The 27,821-nt window shown below is 38.6% G+C and overlaps 1 protein-coding gene across 4 annotated transcripts; it reads right to left on the bottom strand.

Moving 5' to 3' along the window:
- Window positions 1–141: 141 nt before the first annotated feature.
- Window positions 142–16,930, bottom strand: LOC111898845 (BEACH domain-containing protein B). 4 transcript variants are annotated; one of them, XM_023894726.3, is made up of 39 exons: window positions 16,643–16,930; window positions 15,804–15,970; window positions 15,380–15,443; window positions 15,060–15,291; window positions 14,816–14,962; window positions 13,467–13,790; window positions 13,039–13,261; window positions 12,866–12,937; window positions 12,347–12,772; window positions 11,872–12,196; window positions 11,357–11,788; window positions 11,110–11,268; window positions 10,845–10,994; window positions 10,555–10,710; window positions 10,366–10,407; window positions 9,878–10,222; window positions 9,621–9,794; window positions 9,336–9,496; window positions 8,919–9,234; window positions 8,344–8,761; window positions 7,738–8,260; window positions 7,414–7,675; window positions 7,141–7,332; window positions 6,844–7,062; window positions 6,594–6,770; window positions 5,952–6,523; window positions 5,652–5,865; window positions 5,318–5,539; window positions 4,619–5,095; window positions 3,840–4,175; window positions 3,303–3,752; window positions 2,951–2,997; window positions 2,745–2,838; window positions 2,437–2,643; window positions 2,236–2,361; window positions 1,774–2,145; window positions 1,442–1,673; window positions 601–1,346; window positions 142–508 (listed from the first exon to the last, which is right to left on the bottom strand). In XM_023894726.3, exons 2-38 carry the CDS (start codon window positions 15,941–15,943, stop codon window positions 640–642), a joined length of 9,735 nt encoding a protein of 3,244 aa, XP_023750494.1. In that variant the 5' UTR covers window positions 15,944–15,970; window positions 16,643–16,930; the 3' UTR covers window positions 142–508; window positions 601–639. The 4 variants fall into 4 exon arrangements, with proteins under 4 accessions (XP_023750494.1, XP_023750491.1, XP_023750492.1 ...); XM_023894723.3 differs by having other exon boundaries at window positions 15,804–15,923; XM_023894724.3 differs by having other exon boundaries at window positions 142–503; window positions 15,804–15,923.
- Between the last annotated feature and the right edge of the window lie 10,891 nt (window positions 16,931–27,821).

The following is a 27,821-nucleotide window of genomic DNA, read 5'->3' as shown; positions in this document are numbered from 1 at the left end:
AAATTTTTTTTATTACAACTGGGTGAACAATGTTGAAATTCGCATAAAGTATATTTTTACTTTAGTATATACAATCTCTTAATTGTTTTATTAAAAGGTTGTAATGATTTTGCTTTGTTAACACTACAAGTACAAAGCATGAGATGAAAAAAAATATTTATAAACCCCTGAAAATGGGGATCGCCATTATAAGTTATAACTAACAATAACAAGGAGTTGATCTCATATGTACAAAGGGATCAACACATCTATGGTTACATTTATCATGATTAATTCATTATGTGTAATACATATAAGTTTATTAAAAAAAAAAAAAAAAAGAGGCCACATATAATGTACATGAATTAGTGTGTGTTAGAATGTGTCAACCCATAGTTTCACCGTTTTCCTTGGGAGTATTGAAAGGGGGAAAATGCACGAATATTTATATAGGGTACTACTGTCTGTGTATTGTTGTACATCTTGGTAATGTCATCATGTAAAGGGATCGGTTATATCATAATCTGCACTATAAAATACACATATGTAATAACGTCAGCAAAATACTTAACATATCTTCCTAATCATTTATTTTTATTTTTATTTTTTTTTTTTAAATACCTGAAGTGAAGTCAACTAAAGGTATGAACGTGCATGAAATCAGGTCCCAGAAGTAGGTGTAGGTGTAGTAGGTCTGGCTTTAATTAAAGTCCTGGAAACAGTGGTCCTACGAAGCTGGGGATTCTGAATGGAATACAAAAGTAAACTCCCATCCTTAGTCCCAGCCAACACACACTCCTCCTGTGTCACAGTCAAACAAGTAATGATCTTTCCAGCACCACTATACCTCCCAACTATCTCAAGCGACCTCATCAGCCTCACCACAATCTGTCCCTGATCCCCCCCACACACCACAAACTCACCACACCCACTCAACTCGATACAGTTCAACCTCCCGTTCGACTCGCATGAATTCAGATGCTTCCCGTTAATCGAATAAAGATGCAAACTCAAATCATCCTCAGCATAAAGCAAGATCCTTCCGTGCCTTGATGCCACCAGTTTTGACACCTGGCACCCCGACGGGTGTTGGAGGGACCGCAGGTATCTGCCTTTCCGGAGGGTGTGGAATACGCATGTCCCGTCTTTTGATCCGCTGATCACTATGTCCAGCTCTGTGCTCGCGTATACACATGTGATGACGTCATCATGTCCACATAGGATGTGGAATGGTGTGTCGGCGATGACGTGGTCTTTGCGGTGGGAGGTGTCGCTTGGGATCCCGCGGGTCCGCATTCGTAAAACCTCCCAAATCATCACGGTTGTGTCGTAGCTGCCTGTTGCTAAGATGCTGCCATCCGATGTGACTGTAGGATTTTTTTTTTTTTTTTTTTTTTTTAATATAATGAGATTTTTTTTCTTTTTTACAAAAAAGAAATGAAAGTAGGTTGCTATCTCTTACCGTAAACACAGCTAACAACATCTTTATGCTGTCTGACACTCTGCACCAATCGTCCATCATTAAGGGAAATGAGCTGAAAGCTGTTTTCCCAGTTGCCACATGAAACAAGAAAATTGCCAGATGGCGTCTGCATTGTTGTAAAACATTGTGCTCCAAGTTCAATATTTTCAGCCAAAGGGCTACCAATTCTACGAGGCGAAACCACATCAGCACCAATCGCAAAGTAAGGATCCTGAAAAAAATATATATACAAAACCAACATTTTATAAAAAAAATAAAATACACCAATTATCATATATATCATCATGAACGAATGAATGAAACCAACCAACCTGTGAGCTAGAAAAGGTGAAGTTCCCGCCAGATGCCAATTGGGTGGTCAACCATAGTTTGACTGACATGGAGAGTCCCTGATTCACAAGGACAACATGTGACTCTGATATACCCACATACAACACGGCTGAAGGATGTGTACTTGTACTAGAAACTATGGAGGATAAAGTAATGGAAGAAGGGGCAAATCGTAGAGGGTGGGCGATTGGGATTGGTGGGCCCCTTCGAGGATGTTTCTTCCGGAAGATTTGAATCGGGGTTTGGCCGAAATTAGCAATCTGGTCTTCAATGGCTGCCCTTTGTAACTCGTCGTCCATTGTTTCTAAATCAGCAGCACCTTCGTATGTTAAATAATAGAAGATATTTGCTGCCTGTTATATTATTATAAATTATTAAAATATGCACCAACAACCAAAAACTTGTAATGAATTGTTGAAAGTTAGTTTTTTTTTAAAGTTAACCTCAACTGCTGGTTTTCCACGTTGTTTGTAGCCAAAGATTAAATCGATCCAGTGGTGGAGATTTGAACTAACATATTCACTTTCTAGTGCTTCTCTGTTTATACTAATGAATTCTTCAGGTGATCCCTGAGCCAAAAACAATTATAATGAACAAAAAGATATCTACCATTTACTTGAGAGAAGCATGAAATACATACATACCTTGGCCCAAGGAGGGAGGCCAACATCATTCAAAGGTTCACCATCTTGTTTCACTCCAAAATGGTAAGAGTTTGAGTTAACAAGAAAGTCTGACATGTAATAGAATTCAGGCACCAACTCCTTCACATCACTTGTATTAGAAAGGCAGTTCCGAAATGTGCTCTCAATACTTTGAAAAAGTCGGTCTGCATGGTCAAATTTACCACCCTATAAAACAATAACACACATCTTATCTTACTTTGATCAAAATTCTACTACTTACTTTATGGAAGAAAAAAAACACACACACACACACAAATAAGTATTACCTGCAATGTACGGTGGAGGCCTGTAAAAGGCTCTAACCTAAGGAGATAATATAGCACAATACCCATGCTTGAGTAATGAGATCCATAAAAGAAACTGCAAGATAATATTAAGCATGTTACTAATTTTATATATATATATATATATATATATATATATATATATATATATATATATATATATAGGTCAAGATCACTAAAAGAATTACCTGGGGATATCAGGGTCAGAGAAGTTACGGTATCTATCTTCAAAAACCTGAAACAATAGCCAAACAAGTACCCTTAGCAAACTTCTGATCAAGACAATATTTTTAAATGGGCAAATGCATGTATTTCTTTACATATAGTAGCAATGTACTTGCAATCCTTTACTCGTTACATTTCTTTATTGATAATATCACTATGTAACAAATAAAGAGTAAAGAACATGTTGTACAATGCTATTGTAGGCAAAGATATATAAGAACATTGTTATTATGGGTAAGTAGTATATTAAAGTACATTGCCATTCTCCATGGTTTGCCCTTTTTTAAATTCATACAGAAAGTTTAATTAAATAACCTCAAACCGTTTTTGATCCAGTGCTCCAACAGGCTTTGAAAGATCACGAAAAGTAGAGGACTTGCTAAAATCAAGTTTGTCAGATGAATAATCTGCCACTACCCAAGGAAACACAGGATACTGAGTCAAGTCATTATATGATCTGCCCGAAAGGGTATTGAGAACCATTAAATATTCAAAGTTTGTAATGTCTCTTCTCCTCCAGCTTTCTCTTGCAGTTTCAGCAAGCTCCAATGAAACACGTCTATCAATGAAGGAAATAACTCCAGATTTGTCTCTGTACCCCTTTGGAGAAACAGATTCATTTTTAGTGGAAACTATCAAGCTTCCAACATCTTTGGCTTCTTTATTTGATGCAAAATTAAAAAATATTGGAGCGGTTGAATCGTTGAAGTAAATCTCTATGGCAGTGTATCTGAGCAAATAGCGAGTCCAGTGGACAGCCTTTATCTATTATTAAAAAACCAAATATTTAAGGGAAATGAATTTGAAAAGGAGGAAACATTATTGATTTATAAAAGAAAAGAAAAAAAGAACCTTGCCAATTTCCCATCTTCTATGGCGCTTGATGTTTTCAGATTGCTTCTGAAGAAGATTACCAAGAACTGCATTTATGTTATCAGAGGCTTCCCCCTCGGATGTTAAATCTAAATTAAGTGGCCATTTCATGAACTTTTGCTTTTGTGCTGCTAAATTATCGCTTCTATTTGAATCAAAACCACCCGATGCTTGAATATTTCTAAAAACAGATGATCCACCTGTGCCTTCAACCAAGAACTCCCCAAAAAAATGTAGAAACTTCTTCATCACAGCCAAACGACCTGCTAGTTTCCTTTTTGGTGTAACAAGTACACATGGAACAGACATGAGCACCTGGCAGTTGATCAAAGTCAAAAGTATGAAGATATACATATGGTATATGATTATTTAGGCTTAAAATCTGGTGAGAACCTTTTTTTTTTTTTTTTTGTGATGACTAATCTGATCCATTGATTTGATCGAAATTCATTGGAAAAATGATGTTATTAGGAGTTAGACGCAATGGCATAAATGTAAATATGCTGACATTCAGCTACACTTTATCTATTTAACAAAAGCCACATGTCAATTTGTGGTTGGTGGGTTTGTTTTTTTCCAACAAACTTTATTTGGTTACAAGCTTGACATCATATTTGATAATCATGCCCTTACTGAATGAATTGATCAGATTAATCCTCACAGTTCTCACGAAAAAAAAATGGTTTCTCATTAATCTCTCTTCTGATTATTTATTTATTTATTTATTTAACAAGTTTTCATATAATTAGGAGACATACCTCCGACTCTATTGAGCTAGTAGTAGTAGAGGAATGGTCTTTCCTGTCATGGAAATCCCTCTGCTGCTCACTTTCCTCTTTTGGAGCCTCTGAGTTCTGTCTCTCCAGTACATCTTCACTGGTGGAAGCCTTCTGCTCACTGATTTCAGCATCAAGTTCTACAGATTCCAAAAAACTTTCATCTGTAATCCTTCGAATCCCTTTAAGCAAGAACTGTTTCATTTGCTGTGGAATGTGAGCTGCAAACCCTGACTTTGTTTCGAGTGGAGCAGGAATAGTCCCATTGGTAGGAACAGTTGAAGGAGGATGACAAAGCTTTTCATTAAAATGATAATTTTGTCTTAACTTCTGCCTACGCCTCCATCTGTCTTCTGTCTTGTCAAGCTTCCAGTGTGTAACAATTTTGTTGGGGAATGGATTAGCTGACCATGGACCTCTTTCATCTATCAGAGTGCGAAGTATGTGTATCCAATTTTCCTGTTACAAGTTTGGCTTTTGTGTGAGAACAGTGCTACAACAACATTAAAAACTTGCCATAATTTTAAAGATATAATTAGCTTTGCATTATTTTTAAGTCTGTTTATTGTGTGAAAACAGTGTTGCAACAACATGTATGACTTGTCAACAGCAGAATCTGGAAAATGGCAATCATAATCACAAGCAAACACAGGAATAGCCAAGATAAAGCTTTAAGCTTACAGCAGTGACTTGTTGCTCCTCATCATGAGCAAGCTGGAAGGAAGCTCTTCTGCTGTCATCTGAGGCAAGAATAGAATTTAAGCTACTGCGTATATCATCTTCAAAAGCTCTCCATTGATTCAAATCAGAAGATATAATTTCATTCATTCTAACACGAAACTCAGCAACTTGTTTTGTTTGCTCGGCACGGCTATTTCTTAAATATTTAACCTCATCTGAAACCTGAAAATCGCATAATCATTGGATTTAATAAGATTCCATTGGTATTCAAACTAAGACAGAATGGAAAGTAATTAATGTGAATTAAAACGGAAGTAGCAATAATAAGACACACCGCAATACGCACGCGATCCTTTTGTATCAAGTTCTGGATTGTTCCGGATTCCTTTGAGACACTGCTTGTATCCAATAAATCATCTCTTCCAACAATACTGGTTGCCAACATCAGCTTCCCACAGTCAACTGCTTCACGGATCAAATGAGCAATGACATGAAACCGAGCACCATCATCCAACATCCCAAACTGGGATCTAACAGCAAGCAATGCCCTATGTGAAAGAAAAGCTTATAATCTCACATTCACCAACACTTACACTTATGAAAGAAACTTCAAAAGAAAAAGAAAAGGCAATACCAGATAAAAACTTGTAGTCGACTTTTGCTTTGCTCATCATCAGCAGAGAGGATACAGGGCAGTATGGGAATAAACTGTTGGACGCATCGTGAAGCTCTTTCAAGAGAAGATTTGCATAGATAAACAATCATAAGTCGAAAAGCAATTCTTGAACACTTTTCAGACCTTAACAGCATGGCTTTATCGATTACTTTGTTTGGTTTCCCACTGAGTGCATTTGTGAGTCCTCCTGACACAACAACCGCAGCCATTTCTGCAGCAGGAATGTTAAGTGACTCAACCAAACCACGTGCTCTTTGACCAAAAGATGGCCCTACAGATGATGATGATTTTGGTAACAACCTGCTTGGCCCTTTCCCATGCATTTCACTAATCACAACCCATAAATTGTCATACAGATTCCACCATGATTCATCCATCTTTTCAATTTGATTAGAGACAGACTGCTTGTGAGCCTTTGAGATATGATCATGACCATCTCCCTGAAGGGCCTCGTACAAAGCAGAAACAAGATCTCTATCATTTTCCAACCGAATGTGTTCAGGAGAGAAATCATAGCCACATGCTGGAAACTGCAATAGAATAAGACACGTAAATTACAGAGTCAAAGAAGCCAACCAAAAAGATATTAAAGGAACATACTGGAAGCTTGTTATCAAGTTCAGAGATCAGCAGCTCATCAACTAGTTTCAGAAGGTACAATGTATTGTCACGACATGGCTGTGAGGAAAGGATATTTTCTCTAGAAGATAAGTCCACAAGACGCTTCATCAAATCCTCATATATATCACGTAGCAGATACCAATACGACTTGCCACCCTGTATAAAGTTAGAAATATAAATCCAAAATGAAACTAGAAAGATTGTGTGACAAGTAAAGGGAACAGCATACATGTTCATATTGCATGAGGAGAAAATTCACAGTCTCTTCCAGAGGTTGCCATCCACCTTTTGATGACTGTATGTAGTGACATAGAACTAGAGAAAATAAGGTCTTCACATGGTTCTGCTCAACTAATTCAGGGTCACCATCACGTTGTGGTTTCATTTTGTAGGTTTTCAACACATCAAGCTTCATGGAAGCAACTAACCATGCTTGCCATCCATTTTCCTATAAATTTTTTTTTTTGAGTTATCTTAAGATTTGCAGTAAAAAAGTGGTAAGAATAATGCTCTTTGAACCTCTTACCATAAGTGCCTCAATGTTAGAGGTATTTGAATCTAGCAATTCAAGCAAATCTTCAAGTATTTTTATTCTTGAATTTGCATCCTCACAGTTAGACAGAAATTTAAAAATGAGAACCAATATTTGAGGTAGGAAGAACTGCACGTTGGTTCCTTTGTTTCTTTGCTTCTCAGGCTGATTATGTCTCTGTATAACCTGCAAAATCATTAGAGTGTTTCAGTTAACTACAGCCTTATAAAAGTAGAATGACAAAACTATCCCCACAAGGGACATCACCTGTTTCGGGCTAGCACCACCGAGAAGAACATCGAAAAAAGTTGCACAAAGAAGATCTGTCTGAGGAAATCGGAACAGCCTGTCTGACATGGCAGAGAAAATGGGCGGCAGCCTTAACTCGATTCTCTTGGGGCCTTCTAAAAGAGTCTTTGATCTTCCCATGGCTAAAGTAAAGAATTTTGACTCCTTTTTCTCAGATGGGATGCCAACCAAAAGTCTTCCCAGGAATTGCAAACCGAGCAATCGGATTGGTTCATAGCCCCTACAATAAATAAAACAAATCAAAATAGGATTGGCCATGTTTTAAACACAAGAGAAACATACCTTTGAAGCAGATTGACAAAAAGACGACAGCCACCAACTACAGTGACTTGCTCAAGAAAAGATGCAAGCAGTGATTTTTGAGAAAGAGCTCGGATAATCATATGTAAAATGTCCTCAATGCATGCCATGTCTTGACTTGTCTCAAAAAAGGATACAAGAGATTCAATATCCGACACTGCAATATGCTCCTTAAGACTCATTTCACCAATACTCAGTAAAAGCAGCCGGATTTTTTGTATTTCTTCTTTGTTGGGTCTCTCTCCAAAATCTTTGTTGGTTATAGGCTGCAAGAGAGGTTTGCTTCCAGCAATGGGAGAAGGCATTTTATCCCAGTAAAACTGGTGGATTATATCAAGAACACGTGGAAAACGACATAAAGATTTTAGAAGCCTTGGATCATTATCGAATTGCTGAATGAGAAACATGTATAGTTCTCTTTGCACGTTGTAGGCTGCATATACCCAGATGAAAGGATTGAGAAATACATGCGATATTGCATCCTCCACAAGGACTTCAGCCAAGCCTGTATGATGAATAATAAATAAACAATTATTCCATGAGAATATTTTAAAAAGACTAAACCACGAAATCTCAAGAGTTACCAACCACAATTTGAGATGACATTTAGCATATGTTTGAGAGCCGATAAGGTATCCATATTAAGTTGTTGGGAAGGGAGTGACTGCAACAGAAAACCAAGAACCGAAAATCCAGAAAGATTGAGCATTTGCTGTTGATTTGAGAGGTTTTCATCTAGAACAGAGGCAATAAGCTCAATGATTTCAGCAGTTATGCGCTCTTTAGTTATAGGTGTCAGCAGATTCTGACTGTCATTCTCGTACAAATCGATGCGGGTGAAGAGAGGGAAAAAGACAGAAACGCCCCCAGCACAGTAGATAATCTGTTGCAACAATCGGCGAGAGCATAGTTGAGTCCCATTTTTAACAGTTGCCTCAAATGAACTCTTGTCAACCGCATGATCCAGCAAAGATGAAACATTAAATAACGCCCTGCGATTACTAGCCTGAAAATGAGAACAAACGTAAGAATTCTTTAATGGCCATAAGCAATGTAAGAGAAAAGAAAATTGTGTCATTCTTTAATTGACTAGCTTTTAACAGCAGACTGTAAGAGAAAAGAAAATTTTCATGTATATTATCAGGGAAACTTGTAAGGAAAACCTGTGCATTGAGTCCAAATATAATCTTGGAAGCCAGACCATCTTTGGCATCAAGAACCCCACTGGGCAGTTGGTTATCAGCAGACACTGTAAGTTCATTATCAAGAAAAGAGTACATATAGTTTGGGCCTAGGAAATTGATTCCCTGCACTTGTTCAGGAGTGATGGCATCATTGAAGAGATAAACTGGACCGATTTGACCAAAAAATGGAGATGATTCTTTGCTGGAAGAGGAAGTGATATCTTCTTCATAAGAAAGCAAATTAATCGGTGCTCCTATCATGCAACCGGTCAACGGTTCATTGACTTTGGGATAGCTGAGCAAATGGACATTAAAAAGACAAGTAATTATTTATTTACTGAAAGTTAGTAATAGAACAAAATCATAAAATTCTTCTTAAAACCAAATGGTTCAGACCTGCATTTTTCTGATGAAACAAGAGCTCCATCCAGATAACATTTTACTAGACTCCCTCCTGAGAAAGCTCTGCCAATACTGTGAGTTAGGCACAGAAAATGCCATTTTTTACCAACAAGATTGAGAGGAAATGAAACACACTGTTGCTTCTGATATCTTGACTGCAAACAATAAACAAAACACAATTAAAATGTGCTACAAAACAATATATATATATATATATATATATATATATATATATATATATATATATATATAGTCCCTTATAAAAACATATCATTCTACCTCAAAAATAAGCCTATCCTTTGCAAGGACAGCCAAGCATCCTCTTCTACTATCCGAAAGAAAACTAAAAAGCCCCATTGTTCCATTTGTAGGAAAGCTTTCTACACGAAGCCAACAAGAAAAAGAATATCCTTTATAAAGAGGTAACTGCAGTGACGTGTTGATTATTATTCCCTGCAAGAAAAAAAAAACTGAGTATGCAGATAAATAAAAACAAATACCCATCTGATCAGTCAATTAAATGCAACCAAACTTACAGAATCATTTCCATCAAAGTTAAAGAAGGCTGTGGGTCCCTTTTCATTTAGCATAGATGAAATATTGGTTAATAATAATGAGCAGTACTGCTGGCGGGTCCCCACTCTCTCACTTCGAAGCAGAGCAAATATTTTGCGAATTTCTTTCCCAGATACACTATGTCCACCAGTGACCTGAATTAACTGGCCAATTTTGAGGACAACACTGTCATTATCTTCACAAGGAAACCAGTCAAGAAGAAAACTAAGTGTTCCCACTCGGACACATGAAGCTCTATTTGATATGGAATCTCTCAGTAGATGAAGAAACATGTTCAGCCCTTCATTTCGCATCGAGTCACTGCTCTGCCCAGTTTTAAGATGGAACAGTAAAGATTCAGAATGATTTATGCGTAATCATTATAAAAAAGAATCATTGCTGATTTGCTAGCTTCAAAGGAGACCAAGATAACAAAATAGAGATATAAAGTGGAAGATGATTAACCAACCTTCTGCAATACACTCAGATAAAGCAAGATAACATCTTCATTCTGATGCCAAAAAAAGGTAAAATATCAGCTCGTGAAACACACAAAAAAAAACTTATGGACTTACGAGACTATTTCTTTTTTTACTTAATGGTAAGGGTAAAATGGTCATTTAGTCTCATTCAGAAGGTTACTTAATACCAAACTTACCCTCATAACAGGATTCTTTTTGAGATCAAACTTTCCATCAACAAGCATATCAAGTAGAGCGGTTAAAAGACCTGCATTGGGTCTTCGGTGACAGAAGTCCAACAGCAAACTTTGCAGTGTCCGATAACCTTTTCCAACAAGAGCTCGGAAAGCAGTCTACACAAAATTCAGGTGTCAATAATGTTTTATTAGAATTTAGAAACCAAAATAAGCTTATTAAACAAGACACAAAATTGCAAGGAGCAGTAAATCCTACACAACAAATAAGAAAAAAAAAATGAATCTAGTACCTTGGAGGCATCATTACCCGTAAGCAGAGAGGTTAGAGTTTGAAGAACATTTAAAACCAGTTTTTCACCCTCATCATCTTCAGCATACCCATGCAATAAAGATACAACATGCAGAAAACACTCACCATCACGGAACAAAGTCTGGAAGTACTGCAAATATATAAAAGAAAAAGAAAAAAAAAATGTAAGACTCGTTTTGACTTTTGACTACACCACAATGTATAATCATATACAAAATTATGAAACATATATCAAGAAAATATACCATCCGGTCTTTCACAAGCATGTCTCTCATCCCAACCAGTAGATCAATTGATAGTTTTGCAAAGTTTTTCTCCCTTTCTTTGAGATGTGTAAAGGTTTCCAAGTATTTGGAACATAAGTATAACTTTGCCTTTTGGTCTTCTTCGGAAGATGGAATGATCTGCCAAAGTCGAATACAAAAAAAGGCATTGATACGCAAACACACATATGTATATAGAATAAAGAGAAGAAGAAACTAGAAAGTATACCTTCATGAGGGCAAAGATATAAGAAAGCATGGAACTTCTCAAACATTCTTCCCAGAAAAGATCAAACAAACAATCGATACAAGTAGAACTATTCAAAACCAAAAACTTTGCTTCTTCAGTAACCGAAAAGAACTCTGCAAAAAGCTGCATGCAAGCTTCCATACTATCCCGCCAACCACGAACATTCTCTGGTGACTTTGATTTCTTTGAAATTTGTGAACTACTCCTTTTACTTTCAGGTTTTTTGGATTCTTGAGCTTGAATACAAGTAACTTTGACCACACGAGGAATTGCATCAAGTGTCTTAAAAGAAGTAAATGTTTTCTCAGGTGCAAGCTGCAAAATGTGGAGTAGACACTTTGCTAGACCAGTGGTAACCTCAGGATTACAAGCAAACAGTTCCAGGGCATCTAACAGCACAGAACATTCAGGCTGCCATAACAAAAACAATTAGATGCATAAGCAATACTATCTGACAAAATAAGTTGTCAGGAGAAAAAAGAGAAGGAACTTACCATATTATGTGAAGTTGCATCCAGTGTTGCAGCAAATTCCACAACAGAAATTACATTTGTTTGAAGGATATCAGTTTCATAGCTTGGTACTCGATTGTTAGTGGATCTTGAACGAGTAAAAGGCTCAGTGCTCCATGGGCGATCATCACTGTAGTTAAAATAAGCTTCAGGAATTACTTTTGAACCACTTCCAAAATAGAAGTGCTCTGAAAAGATAAAATCCCACACCCCTTCTGACCGAAATACATCCAGTGATGAGGGGGATAAAACTAGAATCTTCCTAAATACAAATAGCACATAATGCTGCAGCGAATACAGAAATATTCTGCAATCAAATGAAGACGAAAAAAGTTAAATGTTTATTTTTTGGAGGAGACCAAAGCCTCGGCAAACAATAAAAAAAAAAAAGTTAAATGTTAATGTGAAAAGAATGTGAAAAGAATATGAAAAGAATAGTTGTGAGAAAATGATTCACCTTAAGTGGCTAGGAAGCTCATTTTGATTTGAAAAGGCCTTGATGCTTGGAAATACAGTTAGAAGAACCCTCATCATGAACTTTATTGAAAGTTCCCCATAGACAGAGGAAAATGGAAAAGTACTACGACCCGATTGCACTTGATGTGATCTTAAATCCTCTAATGGGATGATAAAGGAATAGAGGGTTTTGCTCAAATTAACAGTATAATTACTCCAATATTGACAACTAGGTTTATTCACAGACGAAGAACTTTCTGTTATTCCTGTACTCTGAATATTGGCTTTCAAATCATCCTCCACCGATGAGTTGCTTCTTTGTTGCATGAATTCTTGAAACACAAATGCTGGCAAACAAAAGCTATTTGCAAATTTGTGCACTCTTCCATTTTCACATAGAAATTGCAAATTGTTCAAGTTGCCAAAACTGTAACATGGTTAAGTGCATCAAATCAACAGTATAACGAAGTGATTTCTATTTTTCACTGATATAAAAAAATGGGCATAAATGAAAGGATACACAGCTTCTCTGAGGACCTCCAAAGAAAGAACATGGAGCTGCAAAACCCACATTAAACGATTTCCATCTCCACTAAAAAACAATGTGAACCAAAAAGTCATGTCAACAAAACATAAAACTATCAATGAAGAAGATATCCAACTAAAAACACAAAAAGACAATGGATATGTTACCTTCCATGATCAGAAGAAGATGAATTCCTTGAACTTAAAGAGTTAAATGATGGAACTCCCAAACCATCCAACAACACCTCAAGGCCCCCAATGCTCCGAAAATGATTTTGACCACGTGGGTTATCAGTCAATGCCAACTGAAGAGTCCTTAAAGTCATATACTGAAGAGACGAATCTGTCCATTGTTCTTTTAAACTTAATCGTCTAATCACCCGCAACAGCTCTGAAAACACCATTAAAAAGATTAGCTCCCTTTATACAAAAAGCCTAATTTAAAGTGCAAACAGGGCAAACAAAAAAGATTCATGGAAACCAATAAATCTAGGAAAGAATGAAAGTGACCAATAAATAGCCCATTTTTATTTATCTCAGATATTCAAATGTGTTTAGTTCTCAACAGAAAGTAAATCTGAAGATGCATACCTTACCTACTAACCAATTAAGACCACCAGCTTCCATCACTGATATGACTGCCTTCTGATGCCACTGCAATCTTTTTTCAGAAAGAGGATCTCTTGAATCAATGAAAGGTTCTGGAGTTGTGGCCATCTTTTCAATACTATCCTCCAAGTTGTCAACATCTATCTGAGCTTTTCCATATATATCTAGCTGTAAATTGATAAACCCGCATAAAATTGAAACCACATGTACAAGTATTTTTTGTAAAACACCAGCCTTTTGTACATTAGAACTCGATAAAGTTTCATCAGCTGAAAGCGCGCCAGCAATGGTTTTCAATTGGACAACAGCAGCTGAAACAAATATTGCAATGTTAAATGCTAGAAAAGAATAAATACAAGAACACAATGACATATACAAGTTTGCATTGTCTACTTCATATACAGAAATGCAAGTGTGTAGTAATCAGATCTGGTAAATGTTTTAGGTTTTTGTTTCTATTATGAGATTAGGCCTGCATTTTATAAATAGGATACAACCTAAATAGGAAATTTAATTTAATAACGTAAAGATCTCATGTAGCCATGTTCTATAAATAGTTAAATACTATATCTAACACTCCTCAAGTGGGAGGAAAGATGTTAATGATACCTAACTAGTTGCAAATAAAATCTATTTGTGTTTTCTATAGAAAGTGCTTGAACTCTGAAACCCCAAAAAATATCATTTTAAGTGATAATAATGTCATCAAGATTCGATTGGACAACCCTAGTGATACCTCAAGAGCATTAAATAATCTTCTGAACTCCTCAATTACTCTAGGGGATTAGGGGATAGTCTAAGACCATATAAGAGCATTGTCAACATTCATTAGATGTACCTTCCTCAACAATTAACCTAGTGGGAGTTTTGTGTATACTTCTTTCTAAAGAATGATATTAAGGAAGGCAATCTTTACATCCAACTAACAAAGGCAAGTGATCGATGATATCTAAGGCAATACAAATACAAATAGATAGCATCTTGGCCTAAAGAAAAGGTTTCATCATAGTCATATGAATCCCATTATTCCCATAAGCCTACAAATAGTCCTTTAAAAATACAAACACAGATCTCCTAAAGCAATAAATCTTTTGTTGGCAAACCTCATTGGTCAATTACAGCATACAAGACGACAATCTGAGCATTAAAAACTACACAATATCTTAGTCAAAAAGCTAATGGCTAAAAGAGAACATTAGGATCTGTAGATCGAATCAAAGACACTATTCGTTAGGTTCTGAACAAATCTGGAAGATTATTGATTAAACAGACAAAACATATCACAAACAATTTCAGACAAAAAAAAAAGCAAAAAATATTATAGCCTGAAATATACCTTTCATTAGTGCTGTCAGCTTTTGAATACCACCATAATAGCCCAAAACTTTACAGTTATGCATTGACCGGGTCATGATAGTCAAACATTTTAAGACACGAAAACCTTCAGGTGTAATGACCAAGTTACTTGAAGAACCTGATATGCCTGTCAATGAAGGCAAATCATTTATGTTTATTGAAATAATTTCATGCAGGAAATATAAGCCAATGAAGATTAAAAAGTGAAAAATAGGTTAACTTACATTCAGTGACCATAGCTGTTATATTTGTAACTTCTTCTATCAAGATCACTATGATTTCAGCAGGATGTGCAGTAGAACAGCCAATGATAACCTCATCAGGATTTTCAGACTCCTCCCCAGATGCAACACCCAAAGCAGCTTCTGTGGAATTATCTAAATCTAATGGCTCCCAATTCTTGTATATTACAAAAAATTGTTTAAGAAATATATGAAAAGCCTTGTGTATTTCTGCCTGGAAATTAAGACAAGTCAATGTTAAATGATGTATGACAAACTTCAATTTTAATCGATAAATAGTTTATGCAGTGACATCACAATACCTTTTCAGAGACACTTTGATATCTCTCCCATAGTGCAGATAAAATTGCCTCATCACCAATATCACTGAAAAGAAAACAAAACTGGAAGTCTTAAAAACTCTGCATGTACTCAAGAAATAAAAAAAGAACAAGCAATTAGACTGCATTTTTACCTAATAACATATATTTTTCGTTTATAGATGAAAAAAAGCAACTCTATTTAGGACAATGCATAGAAGAAACAATGCTCCACAAATGTATCAGTTATTTAATACATGTAAAACTTCTGTATTTACAAATAACAACACTAGATATAATCATATAACACACATCAGTAGTCCCAGCCTTTACACGTAAGGTAGACAACAGAAACACTACAAATGTAACAGTTGTTGACTATATGATAATACCTAATCACTTTCTTGAAATCAGCAAAAAAAAGTACCTGAATTTAACTTTTGGAGATGGAACAGGGAACTTATGAGACGCTGACCCTACACTATAGTCACCACCATAGCCAGATGTCCTTCGAATAAGACCAGCAACACCTCTTACAATGTTCATTCTTCCACCGCCAATATTCATACACAATCAAGACTTATACCCATCAAACTTCAAAACAATACAATCCACATTAAAACAAAAACAAAATAACTCGTTTAATTCAACATAAGTGATCAGGTTTTCTTGCAAACAAAATATGATAGAACAGAAAATGTTCAAATAACTGGTCTAACAGCAATTATAATCCACACATACACACACAGAGCTTAAGCATTCATTTGTTTTTCTTGGAATGTAAAATTAGTTTTTCACTCTCAGGTATGCTATTTATGTATTAATTCTAGTTCATACTTTAATCTGAGAAGCTAAATAATGATGGAATAAACTTGTTGGACACACAATCTCAACATTACTTTTGCTTTCACTGTATCTAATCATCTATATATAGTTGGGTGATTGCTGTCAAATATATGTGATACGATCAAGGTAGTTAGCTTACTATGCAAAGGAGCATCATACTATCAACTGTCAACAATATTGAGAAATACAGATACACAGACACATTCAGCATTGACGTCCTTTCGCTAACTTCATAACTTTTGTTACTTAAGTCGCATAGAATACAAATGAAACAGTACAGACAATGTTGGCTTATATTACTTTCGGAAAATTGATGATTAGCTATGTGCTCCCATGTTAGCTTTCCGGTTAACATAGGCAAACAAAATAGCAGATAGAGAAATTATGATTTTTAATTGTCAAAGATATCCATCGAAATACCTAATTCGCCGAAACTTCGTTGACGAGAATCCGCCCTTCCGATTGCGGATCATCGCTTATGTAGCGAAACCATCGAAAAAAACTGAAATTGTTCGACAAAATTCCTCTTCTACGTAGACGTTCAATAGATCTAACTGAAATTATGGTCTTATTCTGTAATCTGATGCTGATTTCTTCTCCAAGGTAATTAATTCCACTTGTTCACAAAAACCTTAGTGAGGAATTTAACGAAAAGGGAACAAGAAACAAGAAGAGGATCGATCGTGGAGGTTGAAGATGATCGAGATTATAGCATTTCCAAGAAGCACCCTTTGGTTTTTACTCTTGTTCATTCGGGACACCCTTTTTGTTTTATTTACGTTTAGTAGCCCCTTTTACATTTGGGAAAGCTTCCTTAAATTCCTACATTCCAACTTTATTTATGATTTAGCTATGATTCTTTTTTTTTTTTTTACAAAATAGCCCAAAAAACCCTTCAAAGATATTTGATTTTGGGAAATGTGTCAGGTTTCTCACCCCCTTTGAACCAAAGGTGGGTTAATTGCAAACGGATTTCAACCCTTCAATCTCGTCTTAGCTATTTATTCACTAAAAATAGTTACATTTCTTTGATTTTTCACATTACCACGATTATATAATGGAGTAATCATCCCAAGGAAATTAGGAATTTTATGTTTACGATGAGTAAGAGGATGGGGATTTTAAGGATGTTCTAATAGATGTTGAATTAGAATATTATTTCAAAGCGGACGAATGTAATGATGATTTTTTGAACACTCTATATGATGAAGACATCAATATATTTTCCTGATGGTGTAGTCTGGTGAAGGAGATAGGAGTGGAGTATAATACACCACACACGATCCGATTGTCATATAAATTAAGATGAAGATAGGAGTGGGGTAAAATACACCACACATAATCCAAACTGTCAAATGAAATAAGATGAAACCAACTATTGGTAAAAGGTATGAATCATCATATCAATCGCAAATTTATCAAACTAATGTTAATTAGTAAACTCTTTATATAAATTGACAAGTGCCCCTATTGTTTTTGAATTGAGGAATGATTGTGATTTGTATATTGTTGATTTAGATGCTCATGTATGTACTTGTACACTCTAGGATATACCAAGAATATCTTGTATGGTGTATCATGTACAAGCTTCAATAAGAATGATGAGGTCTGCCTCATTTAGAAGCCTCGACCTTGGTCAATGCCTCATGTGGATTCGGTGTCAGCGCACCTATGGCACCATCGACGTAACTGAAATCTAGACATTGGCTAATGCCTCGAGGCCGATTTGGAATTCGTGCTTTCAAATTTAAACCAATGACATATCACATCATCAACATAATTTAAAGGAGATGAAGTTGTATCTGAATCTAACCGAGATGCAGCTAAATGATATGTTGAAGAAAAGACTTTAATATTATCAGTTTATTATAAACAAATACAAAGACCGACCAAGCCATTGAAACCACTAACATCTCGACAATATCAAAGTCATGATTGATGATATCAGGCTCTGTCTCAACATGTCTTTTAGATCCAGTTACAACTCCATATCCTTCAGTTGTGTCGACGATGTAATACGTCATTGATTCAACGTTTGGTAAACGTTGACACCGAATCGGCCCTAAGTCATCAGTCGAGGCTGAGGTTTTAATTTTGTTGACAATATCATACACTATCGGTTTAGCTTTCAGTGTGTGTCGATGTTAAATCTACTAGAGGCATTGGCTGAGGCTGAGGTTTTGTAACATCCCAAATTTTTTTCAAACTTTGAAATACTATGGTTATAAAAACATTCGAGTATTAACCCACATTTAACAAAAACCAATCCCACAAAAACATTTATGATTAAAACATTAAGTGTTACCATTAAGCATCATAAAAAAAACACAGAAAGCAAATACGAATTACATCTATATATATATATATATATATATATATATATATATATATATATATATATATATATATATATATATATTAAGGAACTCAACAAGTTCCATTTTATATGTCAATACACATCATCTAGCTTCTATCAATCATCACTCTATCCTTCCGTATAACTTGAGATACATGGCATAAAAGAGATATATAAGACAATAATGTCTCGTGAGATACGTGGGTTTGTAACCCAAAACATTTGTCACATTTTTATCGAAAACAATTCAAAACATTTACATGAAAATCATATCATATAATGTCATATAATTTGATTTGTTTCCAAGTTAAGTGGCAAGGTGAAAAGAACAAAATCATTCCATCAAGGTATCATGCTATATCAGGATATCTACTTCGCGAAGGGAAGGTACAATCTCAATAGATTTTTCTAGTTTCTCTTATGAGGTATCATGGTTCGGAAAGTTTTCATTATACAATTTTTACTTTCTTTCTAATTTCTCTTATGAGGTATCATGGTTCGGAAAGTTCGCGAAGGGAAGGTACCATCCCAAGGACTGGATGGTCCACCAGAGTTATGGGACTGGAGGGTCCCACTGAGACACATTAACCGGAGGGTCATACATAGTTATAGCCTCGAGTGGCTAAAGAGTTGTATGTGGTATTTTGGGGAACTCACTAAGCTTCGTGCTTACCGTGTTATGTGATATGTGTTACAGGTTTTCTCAGGATCACGGAAAAGCACCGACTTGATTGTACACACCAAAGCAGGAGTTATGTTTTGAGGATCTTGGAGTACGAATCAAACAATTATGGAGTTGTGTTTTGTAAATTAAATCAATGGGATTTTTGTGAAACGTGTTACGAGAATTATATGATTTTAAAATGAAAATTTTGTTTGAAAATTTATGTCGTTACAAGTTGGTATCAGAGCCTTGGTTTGAGGGATTCGGATGCACCTTCGGGTATATCTGGACTCAAACTGAGGATTTGAAAAAAAAATTCAAAAAGAAATGATTTTTCTAAAATGAGCAAGAGTTTCTAAGAGAAAAACAAGAATGAGCAGTGTGTACAATCAGCCAGAGCCCGAACGGTGATTTCCCAAAATACCCTTACTTATTTGTGTTATGAGTTATTATTAAGATATTAGATATGCATACTAGAAGATAGGCTAGGTATTTCATATTTTAGGGCTAGAGTTGCCTGATTTTTGTTGCCTTGGCCTAGCAATTTTGCTATCTGTGATGTGCTTTGAGTATGTGCGGAGTAAAAGTATCCAGCAGAGATCTTTTAGAGAGAACTTGAGTAGAGGAGTAATCTAGGAGAGATACTTAGAAGATCATCAGAGGAGCCTACTGAGAGAGTAATTAGATACCCGCGAGGAGTAGAGTTGCTTGAGTTCGGTGATACCTTTTGAGTGTGACTAGAACAAGTGGAGTGGTAACCTGGAGTGGTTTTACATGTTGGTAGGGATTATTCAATGCTCGAATGTTGCTTGATCCGTGCTTTGTGGAACTCTTGATGATGGGAGTCAACTACTAAGTGAATATGACGATATCCAGGAGGTAGATGGTTGACATCATAAGGAGTTCTTCAGCAGCTGATGACAGAGAAGTGTGAGAACCTAGGAAGAGCCTAGGGAGTGACCTTTGTCAGATGAGTACGCTGATAGAGGAAAGTATTCGCAGGAGAGCGACCAGGTATGACGGTATTGGTGATTGAGGAGGTTGAGCAGCTACTTAGGAAATCTAGAATAATTCGTGTGGAAAGTATGGGTAGATGTGACATGTCACAACTAGAAATTTTTGGTGCCTTGTAACTACAACACTTATGTCAACTATGAATCAAAACATGAAAGCATGCATGATGCTTACTCTATGACAACAAAATTTCAATCAAACACTACATACATGCACTACAAATAGTCAACAAATAATTGCAAACCCTAGAAGTCTTTGTTTAAGTCCATTTCGGACTAGGACTTCCTTATTGAGCCCAATGGACCAATAAGCTTCCAATTGGAATATCATGGGCTTAGAGCTCTTAAATGGACTCTAATTGGACCCACTTTCATTTATTTCAATATTTTGAGCCATACTGAGCCAAGAATGAAATAAAATATTTAAATGGACCATATTGGGCCATAATTAACCTAATTTAGCCCTAATAGATTATAAAAATCATATTTATTTGGGCCAAACATCACATAACATAACCATGAAATAGGCTTAAGCATACAAGGCCCAATCCTTTTCTTTTTTTTTCTCTCCATTCTCGGCCCAAGCCCAACCAAAGAAGGAGAGTTGACTTTCCTATGCCACCTCACATTTATCCATAGGATTCCCATGCACCATCTCATGTTTTCATGCAAATCAACTCAAAAACCTCTCCTTTCTCCTCTCTCTCTCTCTCTTGCTCTCGGCCGAACACAACACACACACACACACTCACAAAAATTCACTCCATTCTCTCTAAGTCTTCAAGAACATCTTCTCACTTCTTCTTCAAAACTTTCGAGATCTAGAAGGCTTTCAAGGATATTCTCCATAAAAACTCATCATCTAAGAACCCACTAAGTTCGAGATCCATCCAAGGAACTTGATAGGGCCGAAAATAGCACCAAACTTCTCCAAATCTTCTTCAAAACCGATCCACAACTCAAGGTGAGTTTCATACCCCTTCTTTTTGGTTTTTATGAGTTTTTATGGGGGAGAATACAAGTAAATGTGTAGATCTATGTGTAAATGTATGCTATCTGTGATTTGATGCATGTATGTGTGTGATATCATGTGTTTGTTATGAATATGTTATCTAAAAAGTGTGTAAAAACCGAGATCTAAAACATGAGGAAGGAAATAAACATAATTTAAACTATTTTACACTAATCAAGTCAAGAAAAATAGTTTATATGGTTAGGATGAACATACTTGAACATAAAACCCATTTTTGGGCTTAAAATGTCAAAAATACAAAACTTAGGGTCCAAACCGACAAATTATAATTTCTGGAGGGTCAAAAGGGTCCAAACAGTTTCTATAATAATTTTTCTGAACAACAACATTTTTGGGGGACTTAAAATGTAAATTTTGAACTTAATGGGCTAGATTTGGGCTTTTCGGCCCAATAAGCCTCAAAATGCGAGATTTTTAAGTTTGAGGGGCTGAAAATGCAACTTTCTGTAAAACAGGGGATTTGAAGTGTATTAAAACTATTCCAATGGTCAAAAATGCTTTTCAAATTCAAAAAGGATCAAAAATGTAAAAATTTTCTATTTGGGGTCAAAACTGTAAAAGTTGCGAAATTGGGGGGTTTTAACCAAGAAAACATCATTCTGAAAGGACTAAAGCTGTTTACAAAATAAATTTGGGCTAAAAATGTCTTTTCAACAAGTTTATGATACAAAAGTGTCAAAATAATGTTTTAAGGACTAAAATGAAATTCTTTTATATAAAGGACTAAAAGTGCTATTTTTATAAAAGAAAGGTTGTGAAAAGGTAAAAATCTTACTTTTAAACGAATTAATTCATTAAGACAAAATACAAGATCCACGGCTACCGACGAAACATAAAAACAAATACACTCTCAACAACCAATATCGTTACAAAACGAATTGATTCGGTCTCGAATCAATAACAAAACAAAAATCAATAAATCATAGATTTCAATAAATACGCGATAACTATGAGGAGTCAACATTCAATCTTTGGGCTTGAAAGTTTCAAATCGTGCTTGTTGGGCCTTGCTAGCCCAACAACATGATCTTTGGGCCCGAATAGAACGCGCTTACATGTTAATGGGCCTTCTATGACCCAATTTGTAACAGCTCAAAATTTTCAAATAAATTTTTCATTTAAAACAAAACATCATTATTCGACAAAAGAGTTCATTCCAAGTTTATTGCCAAAGTATAAATAATAAATCTCCAAGATCTTCAACAATGGCAGTGTGTACGTGTCACGCCTGCGCCTTTCCACGGTCATCACTAGTACCTGAAAAACATAAACACAACTAGTAAGCATAAATGCTTAGTGAGTTCCCCAGTATACGACTTACCCACATACGCCTTCCGGCCCGGACCTTTCGGTCCACATAACATTGCCTTCCGGCCCGTAACATAATCGCCTTCCGGCCCATAACATATCGCCTTCCGGCCCGTATTAAATTGCCTTCCGGCCCATAGTATTTTGCCTTCCGGCCCATAATAGTATAAAACATAACACATGTAACATAACGCACATAACACATAAGTCATACATCATACCGTTCTTTCTATCACATAAAGTCTCGCCTTCCGGCCCGTATAAGCATACATCACATATAAGCATACATCACATGTAAAGCATCTACCTCTCTAGACATAGCATAAATATAACACATACGACCTTCCGGTCTCACAGTCAAACCCTTCCGGGTGAAGTATAGTGAGAAGACTCACCTCGTAGTATGCAAGCTATAAACCCTTCGAGCTACTCGCACTCGATCCGCTAATCCGCAGGTTCCCTATAATACCACATACCTTTATTAATGATCTTATCAAACAAGACAATTGACCCTACTAAGTTACATACAGGTCAACGGTCAATCTTGACCGGACTCGTCGAGTGAAAAGGGCAACTCGGCGAGTATAGACACCCCGACTCCACTCGCCGAGTCTAAAGAACGACTCGACGAGTTCTAGTAGATCTTCAAGCTACTCGCCGAGTCTGAAGAACAACTCGGCGGGTCCTAGTGAATCTTCAAGCTACTCGCCGAGTCTGAAGAACAACTCGGCGAGTCCTAGTCATGCAGTCAATCCGCTGCCTCCTGTATTTCGCATGATTTCGAAGTATATAGATATGGGGCTTCCTGGACTTTCACATATACTATTACAGGGGTTTTTAAACACTTGTAACAACACTATAATCTAACAATTCCTTAAATGGGTTTCCTAAACCCTAAATTCGCATACAACGTAAAAGCTACAGATTATGATCCGAAGATTACCTGGAAACGTGTTCCCTGTGTCCCCAACCTCCAGTACTCGACTCCTTGGACTTCCTTTGATCACCACCTTGCCTCTCCTTGTCTAACAATCTCTTCAACCTTCCTCTAGCCCTCACTCTTGCTCCAGATGCCCACAAACTCCCAAGGTATCTTCAATCGGCCAAAAGACGCGACATGACGGCCATAAGATCATTATATACGATTCAGAATCGAAACGGCTAGGGTTCAGTTGAACAGTGTCGACTCGCCGAGTCCCTTATTGGACTCGTCGAGTCCAATCGCGTATCTGCGACCAAGACCATGGCCCTACTCGGCGAGTCGTGCACCAACTCGCCGAGTCCCCTCCTAAATGTGCCCCAAAAATAATTTAAAGAAATACCTGAAATTCCGGGCTGTTACAACTCTCCCCCACTAGAACCAGACTTCGCCCTCGAAGTCTCATTCTGCGAATAACTCCGGATGTTGCTCCCGCATTTCTCTTTCCGGCTCCCACGTCATCTCCGATCCCTTCCGATGTTGCCACTGAACCAACACCAGAGGTATCTCCTTGTTCCGTAGAACCTTGATCTTCCGATCCCTGATAGCTACTGGTCTCTCGGCGTAATTCAGACTCGCATCCACCTGAATATCTTCTAACGGAACCACTGCTGCCTCATCGGCTATACACTTCCTCAGCTGTGATACGTGGAAGGTATTGTGAATCTGACTCAGCTCCGCTGGCAACTCCAACCGATAAGCTACCCGACCTACCCTTGCAATTACCCGAAATGGACCTATGAACCGGGGCCCCAATTTGCCCCTCTTCCTGAACCGGATCACCCCTTTCCAAGGAGAAACCTTTAGGAGAACGAAGTCGCCGACCTGGAATTCGAGCTCGGACCGGCGTCTGTCCGCATAACTCTTCTGTCGGCTCTGGGCGGTCAATAACCTCTGCCTCACTCGTTGAATCTGTTCGGTCGTTTGAAGTACGATCTCTGTACTGCCCATCACTCTCTGTCCCACTTCTCCCCAGCAAATGGGAGTCCGACACCTCCTACCATACAACAACTCAAAAGGTGGCATACCAATGCTCGAATGATGGCTGTTGTTGTAGGAAAACTCAGCCAGCGGCAGATGCGCATCCCAGCTACCCCCGAAGTCTAACACACACGCTCTAAGCATATCTTCCAATGTCTGGATCGTCCGCTCGCTCTGACCGTCGGTCTGGGGATGGTATGCGGTACTAAAATGCAGTTTAGTACCCAACTCCTCATGGAATTTCTTCCAGAACCTGGAAGTGAAACGTACATCGCGGTCCGAAACAATCGAGGTCGGCACTCCATGCCGAGATACTATCTCTCTCACGTATAACTCTGCCAACTTCTCTGCTGATGAACTTTCGCTAATGGCAAGGAAGTGTGCACTCTTTGTTAGCCTATCCACAATCACCCAAATTGCATCGACTCCCCTGGCAGTTTTCGGCAATTTGGTGATGAAATCCATCGTGATCTGATCCCACTTCCACTCAGGAATCTCCAAGGGTTGCAACTTACCGTGCGGTCTCTGGTGCTCGGCCTTAACCCTACGGCAGGTTAAACACCTCTCAACGAACCAGGCAACGTCTCTCTTCATGCAAGGCCACCAGTACTCCTTTTTCAAATCCAAATACATTTTCGTAGCACCGGGATGGATCGAGAATTTCGATCTGTGTGCCTCCTCCATCAAATTAACACGCGTACCGCCCACGAATGGTACCCAGATCCGACCCCGAAATGTCAGAAGTCCCCGCCCATCCGTAACGAACTCTGAAATCAACCCGACGACCCGCTCCTGTTTCTGCATCCCAGACTTCACGACCTCGGCCTGTGCCCCACGAATAGCATCTAATACCGGAGTCATCACCGTCAATCTCAAACACACGTCCCGCAATGGAGTACTCTCCGCCCTACGACTCAATGCATCAGCTACCACATTAGCCTTGCCTGGGTGGTATAGGATCTCACAGTCATAATCCTTAACCACGTCTAACCATCTCCTCTGACGCATGTTTAGGTTGGGTTGATCCATCAAATACTTCAAACTCTTATGGTCCGTGTATATGGTACAACGAACCCCGTACAGGTAGTGACGCCAAATTTTGAGGGCGAACACTACTGCCCCCAACTCTAAGTCATGCGTGGGATATCTCGCTTCGTGAGGCTTCAGCTGCCTCGATGCATAGGCTATCACATGGCCCCTCTGCATCAACACTGCACCCATTCCTAAAATCGATGCGTCGCAATATACGACAAAGTCCTCCATCCCCTCCGGGAGAACTAATACTGGTGCTTCGCACAGTCTCTGACGAAGTGTCTCGAAGGAAGTCTGCTGCTCGGGTCCCCATGAGAATGTAACACCCTTTCGGGTCAATTTGGTAAGTGGCACTGCGATCTTGGAGAAGTCCCTAATGAACCTTCGATAGTACCCCGCCAACCCAAGGAAACTCCTGATCTCCGAAGGTGACTTCGGTGCCTCCCAACTCATCACCGCTTCCACCTTGGCCGGATCGACCAATATCCCTGCCTGATTTACAACGTGCCCCAAAAATTGAACTTCCCGCAACCAGAAGTCACATTTGGAGAATTTTGCATATAGCTTCTCCGACCTCAGTACCTCAAGGACCTCCCTCAAATGTTCCTCATGCTGCTCCCTAGACCGCGAATACACCAGAATGTCGTCGATGAATACAATCACAGACCGATCCAACATCGGCCTGCATACCCTATTCATGAGATCCATAAACACTGCTGGGGCGTTGGTGAGCCCAAAAGGCATCACCACGAACTCGTAATGCCCATACCGCGTCCTAAAGGCTGTCTTCTGGACGTCCTCATCCCGCACTCTTACCTGATGGTACCCTGATCTCAAATCAATCTTGGAAAACCAAGATGCCCCTTGCAACTGATCGAATAGATCATCGATCCTCGGTAACGGATAGCGGTTCTTGACTGTCACCTTGTTCAGCTCCCGGTAATCGATACACATCCGGTGTGAACCATCCTTCTTCTTGACGAACAGAATCGGTGCTCCCCACGGCGAGCTACTCGGCCGAATAAATCCCTTCCCCAACAACTCTTGAAGTTGCGAGGACAATTCTTGCATCTCTGGAGGTGCAAGACGATAAGGTACCTTCGCAATAGGCGCAGCCCCTGGAACTAGATCGATACCAAACTCCACTTGCCTCGCAGGAGGTATTCCTGGCAAATCCTCGGGAAAAACATCTGGAAACTCGCGCACCACTGGAACCTCCTTCAATGTCTTCGGTCTCTCGGAACTCTCCCGCATATCCATCACATACGCCACAAAACCGTTACATCCCCGCTGTAGGCATTGCCTCGCCCTAGCGGCCGAACAAAAAGCTGATCCCGAACGGGTACCCTCGCCGTATACCGTAAGAACTCCCCCACTAGGGTCTCGTATAGTCACCAGCTGACGCTCGCAGTCGATAACAGCGCTGAATCGGCTCAACCAGTCCATGCCTACAATGACACAGACATCCCCCATCGCAATAGGAATGAGGTCAATCGGAAACGCGACCCCGAAGATCTCTAGCACACATCCCCGAAGAACCTCTGCAGCACAAATCACCCTCTCAGCCGCAATAGAAACGCTCAAAGGTCGACTTAACGGCTCACGACTAATGCCGATGTGCTGACTAAAAGCTAACGATACAAACGATCTACTCGCACCCGAATCAAATAACACTAGAGCAGACATAGAGTTCACAAGGAAAGTACCTACACATACATTAACATAAGCATAACATTTCGACCTTTAATTAAATACGCGAATGATAACATACCTGCCACAACATCGGGCGCAGCGCGGACCTCCTCCGCAGTCAGCTGAAAGGCTCTCCCGCGAGCCCTCGGGGCCTCGACCTTCGCCGGTCGGGTCTCAGTAGTCCGGGTAGTAGGTGTAGCTCCCTGACGAAGTTGCGGACACTCGGCCTTCCGATGGCCTGTCTGGTTGCAGTGAAAGCAAACCATAAACCCCTTAGGGCAATCCCTGGCAATATGTCCCTCCTTGCCACACTTGTAGCAACCACCAGCTCGACACGCCCCCTCGTGACTCTTGCCGCACTTCGCGCAAGTGCGACCCTTCGAACCTCCCATCCTCGAATCAGCGAACTTAGTCCGCTTGGCTGCCGGCTGAGACTGGGCCGGCCGTCGATCCACCTGCCGAGACTCAGCCTCCTCCCTCGCTTGAGTCTCCAACTCGATCTCGCGCTTCCTGGCGTTCGCCTGAAGCTCAGTGAAAGTAC

This window comes from Lactuca sativa, chromosome 6, assembly GCF_002870075.4.
Source record: "Lactuca sativa cultivar Salinas chromosome 6, Lsat_Salinas_v11, whole genome shotgun sequence".
Classification (NCBI taxonomy): Eukaryota; Viridiplantae; Streptophyta; class Magnoliopsida; order Asterales; family Asteraceae; genus Lactuca; species Lactuca sativa.
This window is presented reverse-complemented; position numbering and strand designations above follow the sequence as displayed.